Here is a 20,802-nt window from a genome sequence, read left to right as displayed (position 1 = left end):
TCTTTTTCATGAAAAAGGAAGTAGATGAAATATTAACCACCAGTGAGGAGCAGGGAGCTGCTGTCCTCTCCACTACGCTTCAAAAAGTGGAAGTACACAGAAACTAAACTATTACTGACTCTCACTCTTCTTGTCTAACTCTCCAAAAGAAAGCAAAAAAAGCGTAATTCATAAAATCTTGACATTTACGTCGTCCTGTAATCTCAATAAGTCTTTGTATTAAAAACCCTTTCCCACTTAAAAAATAGTCCCATTTATCTAACAGAATGGATCCTAAAGCTGTCGTCACATGAACACCCTGTAATTAAAGATACAATATCTAACATTTTCACATTAAAATGTTTGAAAAACAACTAGAGCTTTGTTGGATGTTCTGTTTAGTTGCGTATCTACATTATCGCAAATGTTTCCGACAGTGTTCCCACAGATATCTTACTCGGTTAAGTGATGCGTTTCATTTGATCACCTCCAGAGGTAATGTCAGAGACTGAGGAAAGACGTTGGTGAATGTGACTAAAGGTAAAGTGAATTAAACTGTAAAATATTATCTCATCTGTGCACATGTGTGTCTGATTCAACGGTGGGAGTGGAACCACGATCTTGATGATCTTTCCTTATTGTTTTAATTGAGAGACCCCTAGTGGCAGAAATCAATCATATTAATCAGAGCGGGCATATATGTGCAACACATGCAGGCCTGTCAGACAAAAGGTGTGACGCTACACGGTATAAGTGTATTTACAGTTTTAACTCTCTGGACTAGTCTGCCACAGCCGGCGCCTTCCTGCAGCATCCCAGAATCCCTCCTCGCCTCTTCTTCCTCTTCTTCATCTTGCAAACTCCGGGGCTACTGTTGGAGCAGATGGACTTCCTCAGAGTGGTGATGTGTTTCTGCTGCTCCCGAATCTTTGTCTCCAGGTGGGACTGGATCGCCGAGCCGAGGCACTCCAGGTCAACCGAGGCGCCGTACACCTCCCACGTCATCCCTTGTTTGTCCCACGCCACCTCCTGTGGCCTCAACGCCTCTTCCTTTTCCTCTTCCTCCTTGTTTTGCTCCCTTGGTACTCTGTCCTCATCCTCCTCCCAGATGCTGTCTGCACTCGCGTCTCTGTCTTGGTTCTGTCCGTGTTGAAGCTCTGACGCGAGGGCGGGGCTCTGCTGGAAGCTGTATGTACGCAGACAGGCGGGCAGGGAACTCGCCTTGTCAGACACAGCGGAGGGAAGCACCGACTGGCTGCGCAACTCGATGTCAATCTTGCAGATATGCTTGAGAGGCTGCTCACCGTCAGGGACGCAGCATAGCAACGGGACCGTCGGCGAGGTCAAACTGCCTGACTGACAGCTGGAAGAGCTAATCAGAGAGGAGGTGGGAGTTCCCCTGTGCAGGCTGGAGCTGGTGGACGCCGAGCGTTCAACAACCTCCACCTCCACTTGGACACCCACCTCTCTCCTCTCTCCTCCCTGCAGATGGAGCCCCTCACTGGAGTTGGTCATGGTGGCAGTCTCCTTTAGGGCCTTGGAGCTCGGTTGATGAGTGGACGGCTGAGGAAGAGGAGGAAGAGAAGAAGAACTCCCTGGACCATCTTTCTGTTTAACCATCTCCTGCTTCTTCTTCTCTTCCTTCTTACTCTCTACACCCGTTGCCCTTGACGACATGATGGTGCTACCAGTGGTGATGGCATTTGTGTCTCCCAGGTGACTTGGTTTGCTCAGCGGGCTGCGCGGCGCCAACCCTGCATTATCAGTCACATTTCCCCCTCGCACGGCCCCCTGGGATACCCCCGGTCCTCCTGCAGCTGTCACTTTGGTCTCTGGCAGTTTCACGTGCTCCTCCTTGTCGACAACGCCTGTTTTCACCGATGTCTTAGTGATCGAATCAAAGGTGAGGCCCCGAGTAAGACTGGTATTATGGGGTGTCTCTCTGGGGTTAGTTTCCACAGCAACAGATCCAACAGCCACAGGCTCTGGTGTGGATCCTCCCTTCATTGTGATGGCAACAGTGGTTCTGGTTTTGGGGCTGGAGGTGGACAGAGGAGCCAGCGGGCCAGAACCTGCAAACAGGAAACAAATGTTAGCGCAACAGACTGAATTGTTGTTGTTTTTAAAAATTATCATAATTTTTAATCCATAATTTACACAATCGCAATGGCTGCAACTTAATTCTTTGGGGCAACTCTTACCGTCAAAGTTACATCCATTAAAACTAAGAATTTGTTTCCAAAGTCATGGCTGAATACTCGTCTGGTTTCTGATTACAAAACGGATCTGATTATTTGTTTTCAGACATTTAGAACAACAATCTTGGTCTGCCAGGGTCAAAAACAAGCACTTACAAAACTTTTGGTAAGTATGAATCATTTACACACCACAACATGTAAACACTAGACGGACTCTGAGAGGGCCCAACAGTCCCCTTTTGTACTCTCTAACAAACCCAAGCTACCTAAATACACTGAATCCATTGAGTAGTTTTTGTATAATCTTGCTGACAAACCAACCAACCAACGGCAAAATTCATTCTTGACTTTAAAATAGTAGCGAATAAATATTCTTAAATAAAGGCCCACTTAAGATTATGTTGTCATGTTTATATATTGTTATGTGAATGGTGTCATTACTTGAATAACTGAGAATTAACTGATTGAATCAGTTTTGGATCATTGATTGATTAGACTCTGTGAATGTAATTACCTGGAGCAGAACCAGGACTCCTCAGGACCTCCCTGTTTGGGCCAGCTCGAGTAGAACCAAGGGTTTTACCAGGACCAGACCCAGGACTCCTAATGGCTGAATTTGGTCTAGGAGAGAGCAACAAATCTGCCAGAGCTGACTTTGAACTAGATCGAGCTGGTCCAGGTTTGGAAGAATGTGAACCAGCTTTAGGATCAGTCTTTGGATCTGGACTGGTTTTGCTTGCCTTGGTTTCTGTTGTAGTTTTAGAATCAAGGCTATCTCTGGAACCCATCCCGGACTTAGAATTGGGACTGGCTTTGGAATTGGATCCAGTTTTGGAGTCTAAGCTGTCCTTTGATCCCCAACTGGTTTTGGAAGCAGAGCCACTTTTAGAATCCAGACTGTCTTTGGAGCCCATTGTGGTTTTCGTGATGGGACTGGGTTTGGAATCAGAGCCACTTTTTGAATCCAGACTGTCCTTGGTTGTTGTAGCTTTAGAATTTGAACTGGTTTTGGATCCAGAACCAACACTTGAATCTTGGCTATCAAGATTCTCCTTGGACCCTGATGCATTATTGTTTCTGGTCCCAGGTGCTTTCCTCTGAGTGGACGGTTTAGGACTCAGAGAACTGGGTTGAGGGGTCTTGTTGCTGAGCAGAGCCACTTCAGCCCTCTGATTTTGAGTTCTTGAGTCATGTCTGGTCTGCTCATTCGACTTTGTGCTTGCTGGGTCTGGTTTTGGGGTTTTGGTCGTCATTGTTGGGGTTCGATTGGCCGATTTTGGGCTGATAACGTTTGAATCTCCTTTCTGATGCTGGACTCGCGGGCTAACAGGAAGATGAAGTGTTTTGGGTGACTGTGTCGCAAGGCCAATTTCTTTTCCACCCTCTTCTTTCCTTTTTGTTAGCATTTTTGGGCTAACTGTTATTTTACTTGTAGTCTTTGTTGTCAGTTCAGGTGTCACTGTATGTGGTTTGGGGTTAGAGGTGCTGGTAGATTCCGCTCTTGATATTTGTATTTTGACTCTTTCGGTTGTTCTTGGGCTGTTGGCGACCGTTGTTTGTTCCACCCGGTGGGGTTTTGGACTTACAGCCGTGTTGCTGTGTGTGTGCGTCTTGGGACTGAGTGTCGGAGTGTGTTTGACGTTGGGGGATTTCAGCCTTTGCTCGCCTCTGCTGTTCAGCGAAGCTTCGGCTGTTGGAGAGCGAGACAACGCTGGAATTTTGCTTTTTTGCCGTGATGGATCGTCTCTCTCCCCTGGTGACATCAGAGGGGTTCCCACGCTACTTGCTGACTTGCCAGTTTCCATAGTAACTGCCCCTTTTTCCCCAGTTTTCCCACCTCCTTTATTCCCATCGTCCTTCTTGTTCCCTCCATGCAGCTTCGAGGTCTCCGTGGAAGGGCGGGGGTTTCTTGGCGAAGCCAGATTGAGGTTGATGTTAAAATTAGGCTCCGCCCCCCAGTTGGCATTGGGATCTGTGTTGCCGAGGGCATCTGCAGGCCCCTCCTCCCCTGGAATCGGGCATTCTGGTTGGACGACACCCTTCTTGCGCTTGGGAACATTTGGGGATACTTCCATGGTGTCAGAACTTTGTTGAATTGTAAAATTTGGCACTCAAAGGTCAACACCTGATGGACAGATGAAACAAATAATCAACACAAGTCAGGAATAATTCCCTGAACATGTACCACCCATCAATCCAGAAGAAAAATGATCACTTGATTTCATTCTCACCAGTGTTGGGTAGCTTTACATTACAAGATTACTGCCATTAACAAGTCGTTATGTTGCAGCGTTACCTACTGAAAAAGGCAACTCATTATCCATGTTTATGGATAATGACAAAGAAAACAGGACTCGCCTAGCTTTGTGTTTCAACACACGACTAATGAACCAGTTAAATGCCTACTCAAAACTTAACTGTTGCATTTCTCGTGACTTGAAAGTAATTTGCGCCCAACACCGAGGTTTTTTTTTTTTTTTTCATGCTCACACCAGAATACGTTTTCCTGCCTGCTAAATATCATCTCAGTTATTGGTGATTCTGTTCTTCCCGGCAGCTATTTTCTGCAAAACAGATAAATCCTCTCGAGATCAGATTTGCTTTTTGTCCTGCTGTGCCAGACACATCTTACATTCATGGCAAGATATGTAAAATGTCAGTGATGTAATGAAGCAAGGGTCGAAGAATAACAGGTCAACTATACTTCAAATATTGCAAAGCCCTTCAAGACAATCACTTTATTACAATCTATAAATGTTATTAGCATCAAATTATAACATTATAATGTTTTCCTTTAGGATTATCGGAGTACATCTATCTATCTATCTATCTATCTATAGCAGTATCATATAATCATAAAATAAGATAAAATATCATTAAGCATAACACAATATAAATCTCAGGAAGTACAGTATCTTATTTACATTAAAAATCAGCTTCAGGTCAACTCACTTCAGTTATATCACAGTTATCTTAAACTCATGTAATTGATCCTCCTCCTCTCTGGCTCTACATACCTGTTCAGGGTCAACGGACAACAGCGGCGGTCGACAGCGGCATGATCAACGCTGGAAATCCCATCATGGTGTCTGAAGACCGCCTGCCAGGTCAGAGAGGAACGCTTCAGCTGCTCCCTCTCTTGTAGCTCCTCACTGCTCTACCACATGACGCATCTATGAATAAATTAAAGAAGGAGGGAGAGAGGGAGGAGATCTCCATCCTCTTCTTCTTCCTCTTTATGCCTTCGTCTTTGGTTGTTCCCAATTTTCTTCTTTTTCTCCCTTCTTCCTCAAACCAACTCCTTCATTGTCCTCTTCGTCGTCCCACTACCTCCTTCTGAAACCTCCTTCTGTCAGTCATCTTCTTGTTTTCTATCCTCCTCAGTCATTCACCTCCTTGTTTCATACACAGAATTAATGGGATATTTAAAAAAACAAAAAACAAAAACGATTGTCACCTCGACAACTCTAAACTGTTAAAGGAGGCATCAAATTGAGGAGTGTGTATTGTAACTTTTTTTTAAGTTTATCAGTTTGGACATTACATTTTTTCCTTTTGTGTGTTATGTATGTTATAAACTTTTTTGGAATCAAACCGTTTTGGACCTCTCAAAATCACAGAGGGTTTGTGTAATTCATTTACTTCAATGCTGGGGTTGGTGAGATTGAAGAAACCAGCAAGACTTTCGTAGTAATCCGACCTCGCCTCGGGCCTGCTGAAGAGACGCCTCCGAAACACATGAACGTATACTGACTGCCACGTGGTCATACATGCAAACATAACTGGCACTTACTGCTCACTGCTGTTATCATTATCATGAATAAATGTAAACAACTATTGTTAGCACTCACCGCTGTCAAGCTAGCAGGTTAGCTTGGGGAAACTTTGGCTGCACTGTCTTGGCCATTCTTGTAACTAGCTCGCTAATACCTTTAGCAGTACAGCCATGTTTTATTTTTTTTATTTTTTGATGGAGCATTTGATTCATTGACTGCTGTCAGGATGTGAAGAGATTTTCTACAAATAGACCAAAAATGCCTCTAAAATAATTATCTATAGCTTTTTAATTTATTTCCTCTGGAAAAAGGTCCATTTCTGTCTTTATGGTGGCTCTGTTGCAATTCATCTGAATGTTTCTAAAGAAGGAAAAGACACAATAAAGATGCAGAAACTATTTTGATAGTGAGAAACCCAAAGACAACTTGTATGTAACTTTTAACTGATTGACTGAAATGTTGGCTCGATGCTGCTGCTGTCACCTTAATAGTCAAGAGTTCCTCTATTTTTGTTGCCTTACAGGTCAAAGTTAAAAGCTGATCACTCTTCCACATTTCACTTCTTGTCAGTCCAAAGTTTTAGCTGAGCAGAGGGAAACAGGAGTCTGACAGTTTCCAGAATCCTTTTCTGTCAAACTGATGAAACTTGGCTGGTAAATTTGTCTCTACAGAGCCGAACATCATTACGACAGATAATCAATACATTTTCATTATTTTAGTCTGCAGCGTCACATTAACTCTTAACTCTTTTCTCACTACCTCCTCGATGTCAGGATAGTTTCATCCACCAACAAGACTGGAGGTTGTTTTGGACCTCGAGGATGTATTTGTGCTCCTCTGTGTGACCAAAAGGTACGTAAAGCTCATCAGTTAATCTTACAGTGGCAGAAGTATTCAGATTACTTAAATAAAAGCAGCGTGTACATACTCCCTTTGTTCTGCATTGAAAATCTTAACCTAGAGAAGTGTTATCAGTGAAAGGAACTCCAGAATGAATGTTTTTATACACTTTGAATATCATTTAAAGTATTTAATGTAAAATATTAATCAGCAAAGTGACCAGAACAAGTTGTTAAGTACAGAATTGACCTCTGAAATGTAGCACAGCAAGTGTCAAGTACGGAAGTACTTACTTTATTTAGAGTACTTGGGTTAATGTCCATGATAGCTTGTATTTGTTAAGTATTACTGTTTAACGCTGGCACTTTCAGTTAGCAGCTTTTTGTTGGAGCTCTAAGTACAAAGATCTAATATAATAATAAAACATTTTTCTGTCTTTTTTGCAAATATTTTTTTGTATCTTTAGCCTGTTTTTTTCTGCTGCTGTAACATGAAATTACCCGGTGGGGATAAGATAAGTATCTTAAAGTAATAATGTAAAGTCATAAGGTGAAGTCTGATGGCGCTTAGAAGTAAAAGAAGATTAGAAACAAGATATCTTCAGGCTGCTTGCAGCTGTGGGCGGCTGTAGTTAGACACAGTGGTGCTTTGAGCTAAATGCTAACATGCCAATGTCAAGCAGATGTGATGTTTACCATTATGTTTAGTTTGGTGGATCAGAAATACTTCATTGATCCTCAAGTGCTTCTTCTACAGAGAAATTATTTGAAATATTAGAAAGTATATCTTTGACGGCTTATAAATAATACTAGAAATAGAAATATGTAAAGGTACCTGTCTTATACTCCTCCTCCTCTGACAATGTTGAGATATCTCACAGGATAATTGAAAACATTGATCTGTTGTGACAAAAAGCTCAAATTCCCCAGATCTCAATCTCATCGAGTATCTGTGTGATGTCCCAGAACAAGTCCAAAGGGATTGCCTCTAGAATGGCTAAAAAAATGTGCTGTGCAGTAATGCTTTGTTCATTACTTTCTTCTTTCATCCTCCTCAGATGTGGATAATCTCCACCTCCCAGTGACCGAAGAAAGTGAACGAAACAGCGCTCCTCCCAAACTTCAACATGCAAGCTGCAGGAAGTCGTCCTCTGCTCCTTGTGTTTCTTTTCTCTTGCCTGCTTCATCTTCATCCTTCACTGGCTTTCTCACTGAAAAACTGCACGATTGTCTTTCCTCAAAGTGCAAATAATCTGACGGTTACGTGCATTGAGCATCACCTCACGGCTGTTCCAGATGACATTCCCATAAATGCGACATCACTAGATCTCAGCACAAATCAGATTTTAAAGATCACTGGCACAGATTTGAGATGTTTATCAAAGCTCATCTCCGTACAACTTGACTCTAATTCGATTTCACACATTGACGATGGAGCTTTTGTCGACTTGGTTGAGTTGAGGACCCTGAGCATGGTTAAGAATAAACTGACAAACCTGACAGACAACATCTTTAAAGGGCTCTTCAAACTGGTCACACTTACTCTGTCCAGTAACCATATCTCATATATCTCCCCGGTGGCCTTTCAGTCCCTGGTCAGCATACAGAGCGTACAGCTCAATAACAATCACCTACATCGAATTACAGACATTAGTCCGATCTTAAAACTACCAACTTTATATAAATTGTCCATTAGTTGCAACAAGTTCACCTCTTTTCAATCAGACGACCTGCCTCTTAATGTCTCAAACCTGAGGTCTCTGGAGCTAGATATGAACCCACTGAGGAAGTTCAGCATTACAAACGACATCTTCCCTCATCTGCAGTTTCTCAACCTGTGCACTTACGGACGTGAGATGAAGTGGGACGTAGCAAACAAGACCTTTCTGAGGAGCTTAACTAGTTTGGCACTGAGCCAAGTCGATGGCAGCTTTCAGCCGTACAGCGAGGTGCTGCAGACCACTGAATCACTCAGAGTACTTCAGCTGCAATTCATGAAGGCATTGATAGAAAAAGGTCTCATAGGCATTGCCTGCCAAATCCCCTCTCTAAGACTTCTTAGTGTAGCGTTTAGTGATATTCAAGCCATTAACGACACCCTGCTGCAGTCTTGTTCTCAGGTAACTGAAGTCGTTTTTTCTCATGATACCCTGTCAGAGCTGTCGGAGCATTCACTCAGATCGATGACACAGCTCAGGCGTCTGGCGTTGAACAATAACGTTTTATCTCAAGTGCCACTTGCACTCCGAGGACTCTCCACGCTGGAAATGTTGGATCTGAGCTCCAACATGATCACTGAGCTCGACTGTCACGACTTCCTGCATTTGACAAAACTTACAAAACTTAATCTTGAAAACAATTACATTGTAAAACTTCAAGGATGTGTTTTTCAAAATCTGACCAATTTGAAAGTCCTTAATGTTGCAGATAATTCTGTTTTCACTTTTGACAGCGCCTTCAAAGTTAATTTGCACAAACTAGAATATCTGAACTTGCACAATAATCGTCTTTTCAGTCTTCAGTACGCAGCCTTTAGGAATCTTTCTTCACTTTGTGTTTTGGATTTAGAATCAGAAACATCACGTTACATTGTACACAAAGGGGCTTTTGAAGGACTTGGTAATCTCCAAACTCTCAGTTTTTCAGTTCACGATTTCGATGAAGAGCTTTTCACAGGAATGCCACAATTAGAAAGTCTGACAATAGTTCTTACCTCGATCCACAAGAGTTCAGGACTAAACGATGATCCAGCTTTCTCAAATTTACCCAACTTGAAGAAGCTTGTACTCAAAGTGTACGATGAACCTATTGAAATTTTTTCCCCAGATCTGCTCGAAGGTCTGAATTTTCTGGAGTACTTCTGGGTTGAGCAATTACAAATGCCCTCATTGCACCCAGACACATTTAAACACACTCCTAACCTGAAGGATCTTCATATAGTCGACAGTGATCTGTTAGATTTAACCCCTGAGCTGTTCTGGCCAATCCCAAACCTGCAGGTGCTCGATCTCTCCAACAATAACTTCAGGTCTTTGGACTTCCTGGCCAGGGCCAACCTGGCAGCACTCAGCTGGCTACAAATCAGTGAGAATGAGTTGTCGACTATAAACGAGACAGTCTTCCGATACCTCCCCGCCTTGACGTATCTGGACCTGACTGGTAACCCTTTAACATGTGAATGCTCCAACTCTGGCTTTAACCAATGGGTGCAGAGTAACAACCAGACACAGGTTGTCAATGGCCACCAGTATACTTGTGCCTTTCCTCTGAGCCAACAGGGAAACAAGTTCCTGGACTTTGACGTACACTCCTGTTGGATAGACGCCAGCTTTCTTTACTTCCTTTCTAGCACTTGTCTGGTTGTGTTTACTCTGCTCGCATCCTTCATCTACCACTTCCTCAGATGGCACTTGGCCTACTCCTACTACCTCTTCCTGGCCTTCCTCTATGATAAGAAGAGGAAGGCCTCACCTCACCGCTACGATGCATTTGTCTCCTACAACATTCACGATGAGGCCTGGGTCTACAGAGAGATGCTTCCGGTTCTGGAGGGGGAGCAAGGCTGGAGACTGTGTCTGCACCACAGAGACTTTGAACCAGGTACAGACGCAACCTGCCTTTAAACTCTGTCATGAAGCAGCAACAAGACCTATCACTGTGTTTGCCCTGGTCTCGTTCTCTTTTCTCTGCTTCCTCTTTCACTTTCCTCTTCAGTGTCATCTTGTTCCTCTTAAAGTCATTTGCAAACTTTGACTGTTGGCCCGTTTTTCATATTTCATTCATAGTTAGAATTTCACTTCCCCTTTAGGGTCCATCTGACCTTCAGTTCACACTTTCAGACAGAAAACAGTACCACCTTAAACAACAACAAAAAAACAAAGGGCTCCTTTTGCTGTTGTTTTCACAGGCAAGCCCATCGTGGAGAACATCACAGACGCCATCTATGGCAGCAGGAAGACCATCTGTGTGATCAGCCGGCACTACCTGCAGAGCGAGTGGTGCTCCAGAGAGATCCAGATGGCCAGGTGGGGGCGCCGCTTCATGTACACTTCATGCTCTCATCTCACTTGTTCCCAAACTGATTCCAGCTGACTTCCGGTGTGTGGTGTCCGCAGCTACCGTCTGTTTGATGAGCAGAAGGACGTGTTGATCCTGCTGTTTATGGAGGACATCCCGGCCCATCAGCTGTCTCCGTACTACCGGATGAGGAGTCTGGTGAAGAGACGAAGCTACCTGAGCTGGCCACAAGCAGCTCAACACACCGGAGTCTTCTGGGAGAACATACGGCGAGCTCTGGACCAAGCTGGCAGACCCACTGAGGACAGGCACCTCCTCACTGGACGCCCAAACTTCATTTAGTGAAGGTTTTAACATAAATGTTCACAGTAGCGTATAAAAATAGTTGTATAGTCTGTCTGATATTTAATCTCCAGAATACTTTGACTAGTGTGTAGATGAGTCTCCATGTAGTCTCATTTAGACACTTCTTAGTAACCGCTAACCGTCTTTAACACACAGAAGAACTCACAGACTCTGAGACGAGGGAACTGGATGAACTGATTTCCAGGCTTCAGGACTACAGACTTCACCACTCTAGCAGACGAACGGTACCAACTGCAGAACCTCCACCGCTGGATTTAAGTCACATTTCAGGTGTCATGTCGTCAAAGGGGAGAACTAGTGATTAGTGGTCGACTGATGTGTTTTTTTTTCAGGGCTGATATTAGTAATCATGGAGAAGATAATTAGAAATTAAATGTTAATTTTTTATTTTTTCACCTTCCTCTGATTAACAAAGACAGATAGATTACTAACACTGTCATTTCTAATCAAATCAAATATTAATTGTAATTCACCTGCCTTTATCATGTATATTTACTGAATTGTGAAGTGTGTTTTTGTGAATGACAGTTTATCTCATTTATCCACAACAGCACATTGCTGGTTACCTGGATACTGAAACTGTCTGTCACTGCCACCTGAGGGTGTGTGTGTGTGTGTGTGTGTGTGTGTGTGTGTGTGTGTGTCAGAGAGAGTGATAGCAGCTTGAAATGTTCTCATCAGATATATATATTATAAACCAAATGTGAAGTTTTCAGTGTAAAAATCTGAAGGAAGTGAACTTTTCTCTTGTTTATATGTTTTGTTCTGTAAAATGCAACAACCCTGAAAATCTACAGCTCTTAAAAGATCTGAAATTTGGAGCTTTTGTATCTGTGGTTGAATTTATTAACAAATGATTAATGTCATTGATGTATCTGACAATAAACTCAAACGTGGTTGTTGTGGCGACAGGAAAGTGACGTGTGGCTCTAATTTTTGTGTTTTCCTGCTGAAAATCAATTTTTTTTAAAAAAAGAACGCAGGTCAAATCATAACCTCCTTGGTGGAGGTAATAGTGATATTAATAATGGAAACTTTCAATGTCCCAGACATAAGAATTAAAGGCCTCGGTCAGTTCTGGGCTAACCCAGGACTCTTTGGAGAACGGGCCTTCGACCACGACAACACTCGCTTGCTTTACCGGTGGAGACACGTCGCACCACTAACTACCAGAAACTTCTCCAAAGTTCTGCCAACACGTCACCGACTGATGCTGTCAGCACATCAGTGACGTAACTACGGACACAGTTTTGACTCTCCTGTCACGCCCACTTCAGCGCTCTCAGCCAACAGGACGCCGCAACAGTGATGCAACCTGACAACAGCAGCTGACGGGGTATTGTCTGATTGTGTGTTTGTGTTTACATCAGCAGTCGGTCTTGTTATTTGGCTGGTGGATGTCGGAGCAGCTCTTACTGCCGTGTAGTTCTTATTGAGAAGAACCTGCTCAACAGACAGGCTGAATATATACAACACGTATATATACAGGAGACTGAAGGCTGGTTGGACGTCTTTCTGCTGAGACGAAGCATGTGGGAGGAGAGCTTCGATACAGAGCAGTAAGTCACCCACAACACTGGGAACAATTACTGACTGAATCTGATGTTTGCAGCTGTGGTTGTGACTCGTCCAGAGCCACATTTGTTTTTCTGTTTCTGCTGATAATCGCAGGATATTTAACAATGTTGGATGACAGAAGAGAAACTTGTTTCGAGTTAAAGGAGCAATTTATAAGACATATAAAGGTGTAATATGTAAGAATTTCAGTTGAAAACTTACCAAAAAATGTACCAAATAATAGTTCTGACATTATGCGACTATTTGTATTGTGTTGAAAAGTCACGTACGGAAGTTAGCATGCCAACCAGCTAACCCCAACCAGTCATGACTCCTGTGCTAGTGGTGTAAACACGACATGTAATCAGCAACACTCCCAGTCCAGACCGCTATCTTAACAGCTAATTAGCATACACCAGCTGCAGTTAGTAGCAGTTAGTAGTTGCCCTCGCGATATGCTGCCTTATTTCGAGTTATAGTTGGACTATTGGTCAATTCTTACATAATGCACCTTAAAAACATAAAAAACAACAGTTTAAAACAACGAGTTTAAAGCTAGTAAAGTTAGCATCATAATAAGACTAGAAAAATAAACTCACAAATTGTCAAGAAACCAAAAACTCAGTCGTCGGTTACTCTGTTGAAACGCTGAACCCTCCATGTTTGGAGCTACATTTGAATTCTGGACATATTTTACAAGTGACACCTTTACACAGAAAAGCTGAGTTCTGAGCTAGTGGTGTGAACACCATCTGCTAGCTGCATTGCTAACTAGCTAATAGCAGCGAGCTAGCACAGTTGGCAGTTGTTAGTGCTTACTGTGATAGTGATATGCTGCATCCTAGTTGTTTTGATATGAATGCAACAGGTGGCTTTATTACAACAGGTTTATTCTTGCTGACAGAATACAGTTTGTGTATTTATTTTAAAGTGTGCATGTCTCTGTGTGTCTACATGTCGACCAGTGAGGTTGGCGGGAAGCTCGACTACTCGCCGGTGTCCTGGCGGGAGTATTATGACGAGATGGAGGACGTGAACGTGGGGCCGGCCGACAGCAGGGACGTCTTCAGGATTTATAAAGCAGGAAGTGAAGGACCACTGCTGGTTCTGCTGCACGGAGGAGGACACTCGGGCCTGTCCTGGGCCGTCTTCACCGTGAGCATCTGTACAGTCGGCTGGTTGACTCAATGCCTCACAGGTCGATTGATTAACGGCGGCTACATCCTGAATAATATCGGTGTTTTTCTGTGTTGCAGACAGCAATCGCCCGCAGAGTGAACTGCAGGGTGATCGCCATGGACCTCAGGGGTCATGGTGAGGCAATAAGTAAAAATGAGTTTTGGTTATCTTAAGGTTATTAAAGTAGTCATTGTCTGACATGTTTATCCAAATGAGTTGGGTTTTCAAGATAGTAGATTGTGTTTGATCTGGTCTGGTGTTAGTGGTTTGGAGAATAATTTGCCAGCATTCTTGTGTAATTGTACTGGACTTGGCACCACATACTAAATCTATTAATTAAATCTTCAATTACTCTAAAATCAGTGATCAGGTCAAGTTTCTCTGCCAGTGAGAATGCGAGGAGGTTTTCCCTGCTTTAGTATTCAGTTGTTGTATCAGTCTGGTTTGTGTGGTTTACTCTTTTTTTTTTTTTTTACCTTCTACTGAATTACAAGAGAAACTGAGTTGTGCTGAGTTGTTTTTTTTTCTTTATTAAGGCGACACCCTGGTTCGCCAATCCGATGACTTCTCAACTCAAACTATGTCCAGGTAACAGCTACTAAGCAATGGTTGTTTTCTGATGAGGTCAGGACTGATGATGTTACAAATACTGCCACTCCATTGACCAGTACCGTTACTACCTGCTTCTGTCCTGTTTGCTCCCCCCCATCAGTGATGTAGCCAATGTGATTCAAGCCTGCTACGGTGAGACTCCTCCCCCCATCGTCCTGATTGGCCACGGAGTTGGTGGGGCGATCGCAGTGCATACGGTCGGCAACATGCTGCTCCCGACCACTGTGGGCCTGGTGGCTATAGACGTCGTAGAAGGTAAGAACGAGTACAAGCAGCCGAGGCCCAGCAGCTCACCTACAGAGACATTTTAATTTAATTAATTTTAACATTTTCTTGCCGTGTTCTCCTCCTGAAGGCAGTGCAATGGAGGCACTCCACAGCATACAGAACTTCCTGAAGGGAAGACCCAAGTCCTTCAAGTCCATGGACCACGCCATAGAGTGGAGGTGACCATTTAAATTCACACCAGGCCGACACAAACAGTTCCTTCAACCGTTGTCTGCTGTCAGTGACGACCCAAAATTAAAGAACTGGAGCGCTAACAAGTCTTTTTTCCTCTTTATTCTCCTTCTAGCGTGAAGAGTGGACAAATCAGGAACCTGGAGTCTGCCAGAGTGTCAGTGGTTGGTCAGATCAAAAGGTAGGCTGGCTATTGATTGGCTTATGTCTCATACTGTCTTTTCAGATTATTATTAGATTACACTGTGTTCACTCACTTCCTGCCTGTTAGATGTGAGGTGGAGGAGGTCGACACTCTGGAGCAGGCCAGCCCGGTAACGGACGTGGTCGTCGAACGCAACGAAGAGTTCTGCGATCAGAGCTACATCAACGACAAAGAAAACGCTGCCTCGGAGGTGAGCCTCAGCGAAGGCCAGGTATGAACACGACCGCACAGAAACACTGATGGTAATTGACTTCCATTCATTACCAAGTATCCAACTTTCACCCTTTTTAACCCTTGACGTCAATCTTTGTGTTATGCTGTCTCATTAATGCTTTTGAGGATGCCTCATATTCATTACCAAAGAACTTAATATATTAAGTTTATATGTTGTGACACTTTAAAACCAATCCATTGACTTACATTGATTACAGAACCCCAAACTCTGACATGAACTAGAACCATTGAAATAGTAAATACATTAATTCCAACATTCATCCTAACAACTATGAACAGGGATGTGTTATTACAAAATAACTTACTTTATCAAGGTGTGTCAAGAGTTATATGTATTGTGACACTTTAAAGCCAATCCATTGACTTACATTGATTATGGAACCCCAAACAGCACTCCCATTGACTTTTATTAATCCTCTTGATGTCAATCTCTGTTTTATACAGTGTGTTTTATGCTTTCGAGGATGTATCATATTAATTAATGAAGAACTTATTTTATCAAAGTGATAATCTTATGTGTTGTGACACTTTCAACAAATCCATTGACTTACATTCATCATGAAACACCAAATTTAACATGAACCAGTACCATTAAAACTGCAAATACTTTTTTCCATCTTCCTATTACTTTTATTAATCCCCTTGATGTCAATCTCAAACACATCCATAATCATTTATACCTGCAAGAGCATCATTGACTTGCATTCATTTGCAAAGTAAAACAGAAACATCTAAATAGGCAGATTTTCTTCTCCTGACTTGAGAAGACCTGCCATTGCCATTCCAACATCTCTGAACTTTTAAATAAAAACACACCTTTGCATACATGAAACATAACAGCACTTCCATTGACTTCCATTAATCCTCAAACATCTAAATCCTACCCGAACTCTTGACTCACATTTTTTGCCCTCACCACAGTATAACTTGAATGTCTTAATGTCTTCTTCCTGCTGTTGTCCACATTATTATGAACATGATCAACCAACCACATTGTGTCTGCATGTGTACGTGTGTCAGACTGTGTACAAGTGGCGTATAGACCTGTCAAAGTCAGAGAAGTACTGGGACGGCTGGTTTAGAGGAACCTCCAACCTCTTCCTGGCTTGCAACCTGCCCAAACTTCTGCTTTTGGCCGGTATGTATTTAAAAAACATCAAAGTACTTCTGTGTGTATTCTCACTGGTGTCAGATGTTACCTTGAATCATGGTTTATGATTTTAATAATCAGCAGTAAGTTATTGTTTTGTGCAAGTATTCATTAAAAAGTATCTTCACTAACCTGAAGCTGCTTCTGATTTTCTAGGAATTGACCGACTAGACAGAGATCTGACTATCGGCCAGATGCAAGGTGAGAAGCCGACTCAACAAATAATGTATCCACCACTTCTTTCTTTCAACATGTAAGCTTAGGGGCAAAAGTCTAAAATCTAGCTTTCCTGGAGGCAGCATGAACTGACGAAAACCCGACATGAATCAAACTTCAGACACAATCAGTACAAAAGATTATTTTTATTTTTATTTTTTCATTTTTAGCAGCAAAGACATTTATGAAATATGTTGGTCCTCTACAAAGATGGAGGGAGAGAGAAGAAGAGGTTAACAGGACTGATGGGAAATGTAGTCTCAGAGAAACAAAACGCCTCACGTAGAGAAACACTGTGATTTTGGGAATAGTTGACATATTTCACACTGTGTTTCAACACTGTGAGGGAAAATGTGACAGGACACACACACACACACACACACACACACACATTCACAGTCAGATTTACACAGACACACACACCTTGAGGCGGCAGTTCCTCTCCAGAGACAGCTGGTCCTGTCAGTCAACGACCACGCTGGAAGTGACAGCATGGGGGAGTGTGTGTCTGTGTGTGTGTGTGTGTGTGTGTGTGTGTGTGTGAGCGAGACAGACAGTTCAGAGTGTGTACCTGTCTCACTGTTTGTCTCCAGGTAAATTCATGATGCAGGTGCTGCCCCCCTGTGGCCACGCAGTGCAAGAAGACAAACCAGAAAGAGTAAGAAAACTGTTCATGTCCTCATCAGGCGGAAAGTAACTAAATATATTTATTTTGAGTATTTCTGCTTTCTGTTACTTTATACTTTGATTCCACTACATTCATTTGATAACTTCGGTCACTAGGTGGCTGAAGCCGTGGCCTCCTTCCTGCAGAGACACAAGTTTGCTGAAGCCAGAAGAGAAACCAGGAGGTAAAACACTCTGACATTGAACACTGTCGACTGTCTTTGGTCTGTCAGTCTGTTTAACCTCAGATGTCCTCTGTTCTCTCTTCAGCTCCAACTCTCTCTCACAGTGAAGTCTGCAGGTAAAACTTTATCTAAACACATACATACACATGACATGTAGCACTGACCGGAAAAAAAAAAAAAATGAAAAAATCTCCTGAGGAAAAAACATTTTCAAATCAATTGTTGAAATTGTTTTTCTGGAGAAAAAAAAATGTATGAAATGATTTTTTTTTTTTTTAAATCTCACGAGAAAGTTTTTTTTCATGTGAAATTTTGTTTTGTTTTTCAGGAGAAAACTTTATTTTGTAAGCCTCCTTTTTCTAAATGTTTGTTATTGTAATACTCATTTTGACCACAAGAGGCTGAAGCGCTCCACTACCTCACCGACCTCACCCTGAATCATTCATGTTTTCTCTCAGGGGAGTTTAACTAACACAACATACGTTTATTGTGTGTCAGCAGGTTTTGTCACGTTACTGTCTTTGTTTTTGAGAGGAATGTGTTAGAATCGGTGTTAATCTGCCGTCAGAGTCTCATCAGATCAACAGGAACATTTAATGGTCTCATCCTGATGTATGAGCGTCTTTATGTTACATCATAGTTTATGGTTCTGATGGTTACAGTCAGCTGCAGCAGTTACAGTCCAGTACCACCTGTATAACACCAACAGTAGCAGTTACCAGGGGGCTCCAGCAGGGGGAGCTTCATCCTTACACTCATTAAACACACTGTCCATGTTGGTCATGTGTGTAATGACTGAAAGGTTAAAGCAGGTTTATAAAATATACACATGATTATCAATTTATATGACTAATATGACTGACTTTAAATATTTGTATTGTCTGTAAAATAAGTTTTTGCACCATTTAAAGCCACATGAGTGAACTCAGACCTTCATGATCGTTGATCGAACACTTTCTCTCTCAGGTTTTTCTCTCCAGATTCTGACCCGACTCCGTCTGAACTGAAGACAGAACACGTCTCCAGTTTTATTTCCCTCTTCATCCTTCAACTGCTGATGTCTCGAGTTTAAACCTCCAAATCTTAGTCTGACAGTAAATCTGACAGTAGCTGTGATCCATTTGTTGTAGTTCTGTTGTGTAGTTTCTGTTCTGCTCCCATTATTAATAAAAACACACATGATGACAACAACTCTGAAGGGTGCTTTTTCTCCTCATTATGTACTGTACCTTCATCTTGACCAGTGGATGCTTAAACCTCTTAATCCTCCTTGAATCAATTAAAAATATGCGCATCAATGAAGAAGTTCTGAATTTCCCTCAAAATTCTTACTTTTTTCGTCTAAATTCATGGTTTTCCCTCATAATTATGACTTTTTTCCTAAAAAAAAATAATTCTCCCCTTAAAATTGTGAAATATATTCCCCTCTAAATTTTGCAGTTTTTGCCTTAAAATTCAGACTTTTTGTAAAATCAAAATTCACACTTTTTTTTCTTTGAAATTATTTCTCTGTTCCCATAATATTTTTACTTTTTCTCCTAAAAATGTGACTTCTTTCCCTCAAAATTCCACACTTTCTTTTGCAGCAATGTCCCCTTTTCCCTTAAATGTTTGCCTTTCGCTTCTTTTTCCTAAAAAATCGAAAAAAAAATTTCCCCCAAAAGATTTGGGGGGCTTAAAATTTTGACTTAAAATTCAAAATGTACTTTTTTCTTTGGAATTATTTCTCAGTTCAATTAAAATTCTTACTTTTTTCATCTAAATTTATACATTTTTCCTGTAGAATTCTGAGTTTTTTCCTAAAAAAATAACTTTCCCCTCATAATTTTTGAAATTTATTCCCCTCTAAATTTTTAAGGTTTTTTTCTTTGACATTATTTCTCTTTTCCCATTAATTAAAAAAAAAAGGTACTTTTTCCCCTTAAAATTCACTCTTTTTTGGGGGGGAATTATTTTTCTGTTCCCTTAAGATTTTGACTCCTCTAAATTTGAACTTTGCTTTCCGCTCATTTTTCCCTCAAAATACAGATTATTTTTTGTTTTTGTTTTTTAAAAAGACTTTCTTTTCTCAAAATTCTTATTTGCCTTAAAATTTGGACTATTTTTAAAATCTAAATTCTCACTTTTTCCCTTATAGTTATTATTTGTTTCCCCCTTAAAATTTTTGAAATTGATTCCCCTCTAAATTTTGGCGTTTTTACCTTAAAATTCAGACTTTTGTGAAATCAAAATTCACACCTTTTTTGCTTCTTTTTCTCTCAAAATTCAAATGTATCATTTGCCTCAAAATTTTGACTATTTTTAAAATATAAATTTACACTTTTTCCCCTCAAAATTCTTTTTTTCTCTAAATTTTTACTTTGTTTCCTCTAAAGTTGGACATTTTTTTTCTCTAAAAAATGTACTTTTTTTCTAAATATTTTGACTTTGGTTTTTTCTCTCTCTCTTTAGAACTATTTCTTTTTTCCCCTCAAAATTCTGTCTATTTCCCTTTAAAACTTTGTTGGTTTTTTTGGCTTAAAATTTTGAGTTTTTCCCTCAAAATTCACACTTTTTTCTTTGGAATCATGTCTTTTTTCCCTTAAAGTCTGGACTTTTTTCCTTCAAAATTTTGTCTTTTTTCCTTAAAAATTCTGATTTTTTTAAAATCAAAAATCTAATTTTTTTTTTAATCAAAAATCTAGTTTTTTTCTTTTTCCATTTTTTTTTGCCTTTTTTTCCCCTAAGAATTTGGCTTTTTTCAATTCAGACACTTTTTATTTTCTTTCTCTTTTTTCAATCAAAAGTTTTGACTTTTTTCCTTAAAATTTTCACTTTCTTCCTTCAAAATTTTGAAGATTTAAATGGAAAAAATAAATAATTTCAAAGTGAAAAAAATGTGAATTTTGAGAAAAACAGACAATTTTAAGAAAAACATTTTTTAGGAAAAAAAAAGTCCAAATTTAGAGAAAAAAATCTGAATTCTTAAGGGGAAAAAGTGAAAAAAAGTATTTCAGAAAAAAAAATAACTTTGGAGGAAAAGTATTTTTTTTTTTTAAACAGGAAAAAGGGGGAAAAGTCTGATTTCTAAAAAGTCTGTTTTAGAAAAAAGTCCAAATTTAGAGAGAAAAAAAAAAATTAGGCCAAAAAAACCCAACACAATTTTAAGGAAAAAAATCTCAAAA

General features: G+C 40.9%; 3 protein-coding genes across 3 annotated transcripts; 2 read left to right on the top strand and 1 right to left on the bottom strand.

Moving 5' to 3' along the window:
* Positions 1-388: 388 nt before the first annotated feature.
* gprin3a (GPRIN family member 3a) lies at positions 389-3,430 on the bottom strand (the record flags this gene model as incomplete). Its single annotated transcript, XM_084344507.1, has 2 exons — positions 389-2,051; positions 2,692-3,430. 2 exons carry the CDS (start codon positions 3,428-3,430, stop codon positions 760-762), a joined length of 2,031 nt encoding a protein of 676 aa, XP_084200633.1. The 3' UTR covers positions 389-759.
* Positions 3,431-6,551: 3,121 nt separating this feature from the next.
* Positions 6,552-12,062, top strand: LOC311251148 (uncharacterized protein). Its single transcript, XM_084343470.1, has 6 exons — positions 6,552-6,606; positions 6,727-6,805; positions 7,851-10,392; positions 10,700-10,817; positions 10,908-11,156; positions 11,311-12,062. Exons 3-5 carry the CDS (start codon positions 7,920-7,922, stop codon positions 11,149-11,151), a joined length of 2,835 nt encoding a protein of 944 aa, XP_084199596.1. The 5' UTR covers positions 6,552-6,606; positions 6,727-6,805; positions 7,851-7,919; the 3' UTR covers positions 11,152-11,156; positions 11,311-12,062.
* Positions 12,063-12,538: 476 nt separating this feature from the next.
* LOC311251160 (protein phosphatase methylesterase 1-like) lies at positions 12,539-18,818 on the top strand. The gene is made up of 14 exons (XM_084343494.1): positions 12,539-12,734; positions 13,698-13,887; positions 13,989-14,046; positions 14,448-14,499; positions 14,624-14,778; positions 14,879-14,969; positions 15,098-15,163; positions 15,254-15,398; positions 16,442-16,559; positions 16,728-16,772; positions 17,381-17,445; positions 17,571-17,638; positions 17,724-17,754; positions 18,605-18,818. The coding sequence occupies exons 1-13, from the start codon at positions 12,706-12,708 to the stop codon at positions 17,743-17,745; spliced, it is 1,104 nt and encodes a 367-aa protein (XP_084199620.1). The 5' UTR covers positions 12,539-12,705; the 3' UTR covers positions 17,746-17,754; positions 18,605-18,818.
* Positions 18,819-20,802: the final 1,984 nt, after the last annotated feature.

The sequence above is a fragment of the Pagrus pagrus genome (assembly GCF_965226575.1).
Source record: "Pagrus pagrus genome assembly, chromosome: 22".
NCBI lineage: Eukaryota > Metazoa > Chordata > Actinopteri > Spariformes > Sparidae > Pagrus > Pagrus pagrus.
The sequence above is the reverse complement of the archived record's forward strand: the minus strand, read 5'-3'. Positions and strand labels throughout refer to the sequence as shown.

Coding starts and splice junctions, on each gene's coding strand:
- LOC311251148 (XM_084343470.1), top strand. CDS start 7,920: ATGCAAGCTGCAGGAAGTCGTCCTCTGCTCCTTGTGTTTCTTTTCTCT. Junction 10,393..10,699: donor CCACAGAGACTTTGAACCAG/GTACAGACGCAA, acceptor TTGTTTTCACAG/GCAAGCCCATCGTGGAGAAC. Junction 10,818..10,907: donor AGAGAGATCCAGATGGCCAG/GTGGGGGCGCCG, acceptor TGGTGTCCGCAG/CTACCGTCTGTTTGATGAGC.
- LOC311251160 (XM_084343494.1), top strand. CDS start 12,706: ATGTGGGAGGAGAGCTTCGATACAGAGCA. Junction 13,888..13,988: donor TGTCCTGGGCCGTCTTCACC/GTGAGCATCTGT, acceptor TCTGTGTTGCAG/ACAGCAATCGCCCGCAGAGT. Junction 16,773..17,380: donor GACTATCGGCCAGATGCAAG/GTGAGAAGCCGA, acceptor GTTTGTCTCCAG/GTAAATTCATGATGCAGGTG.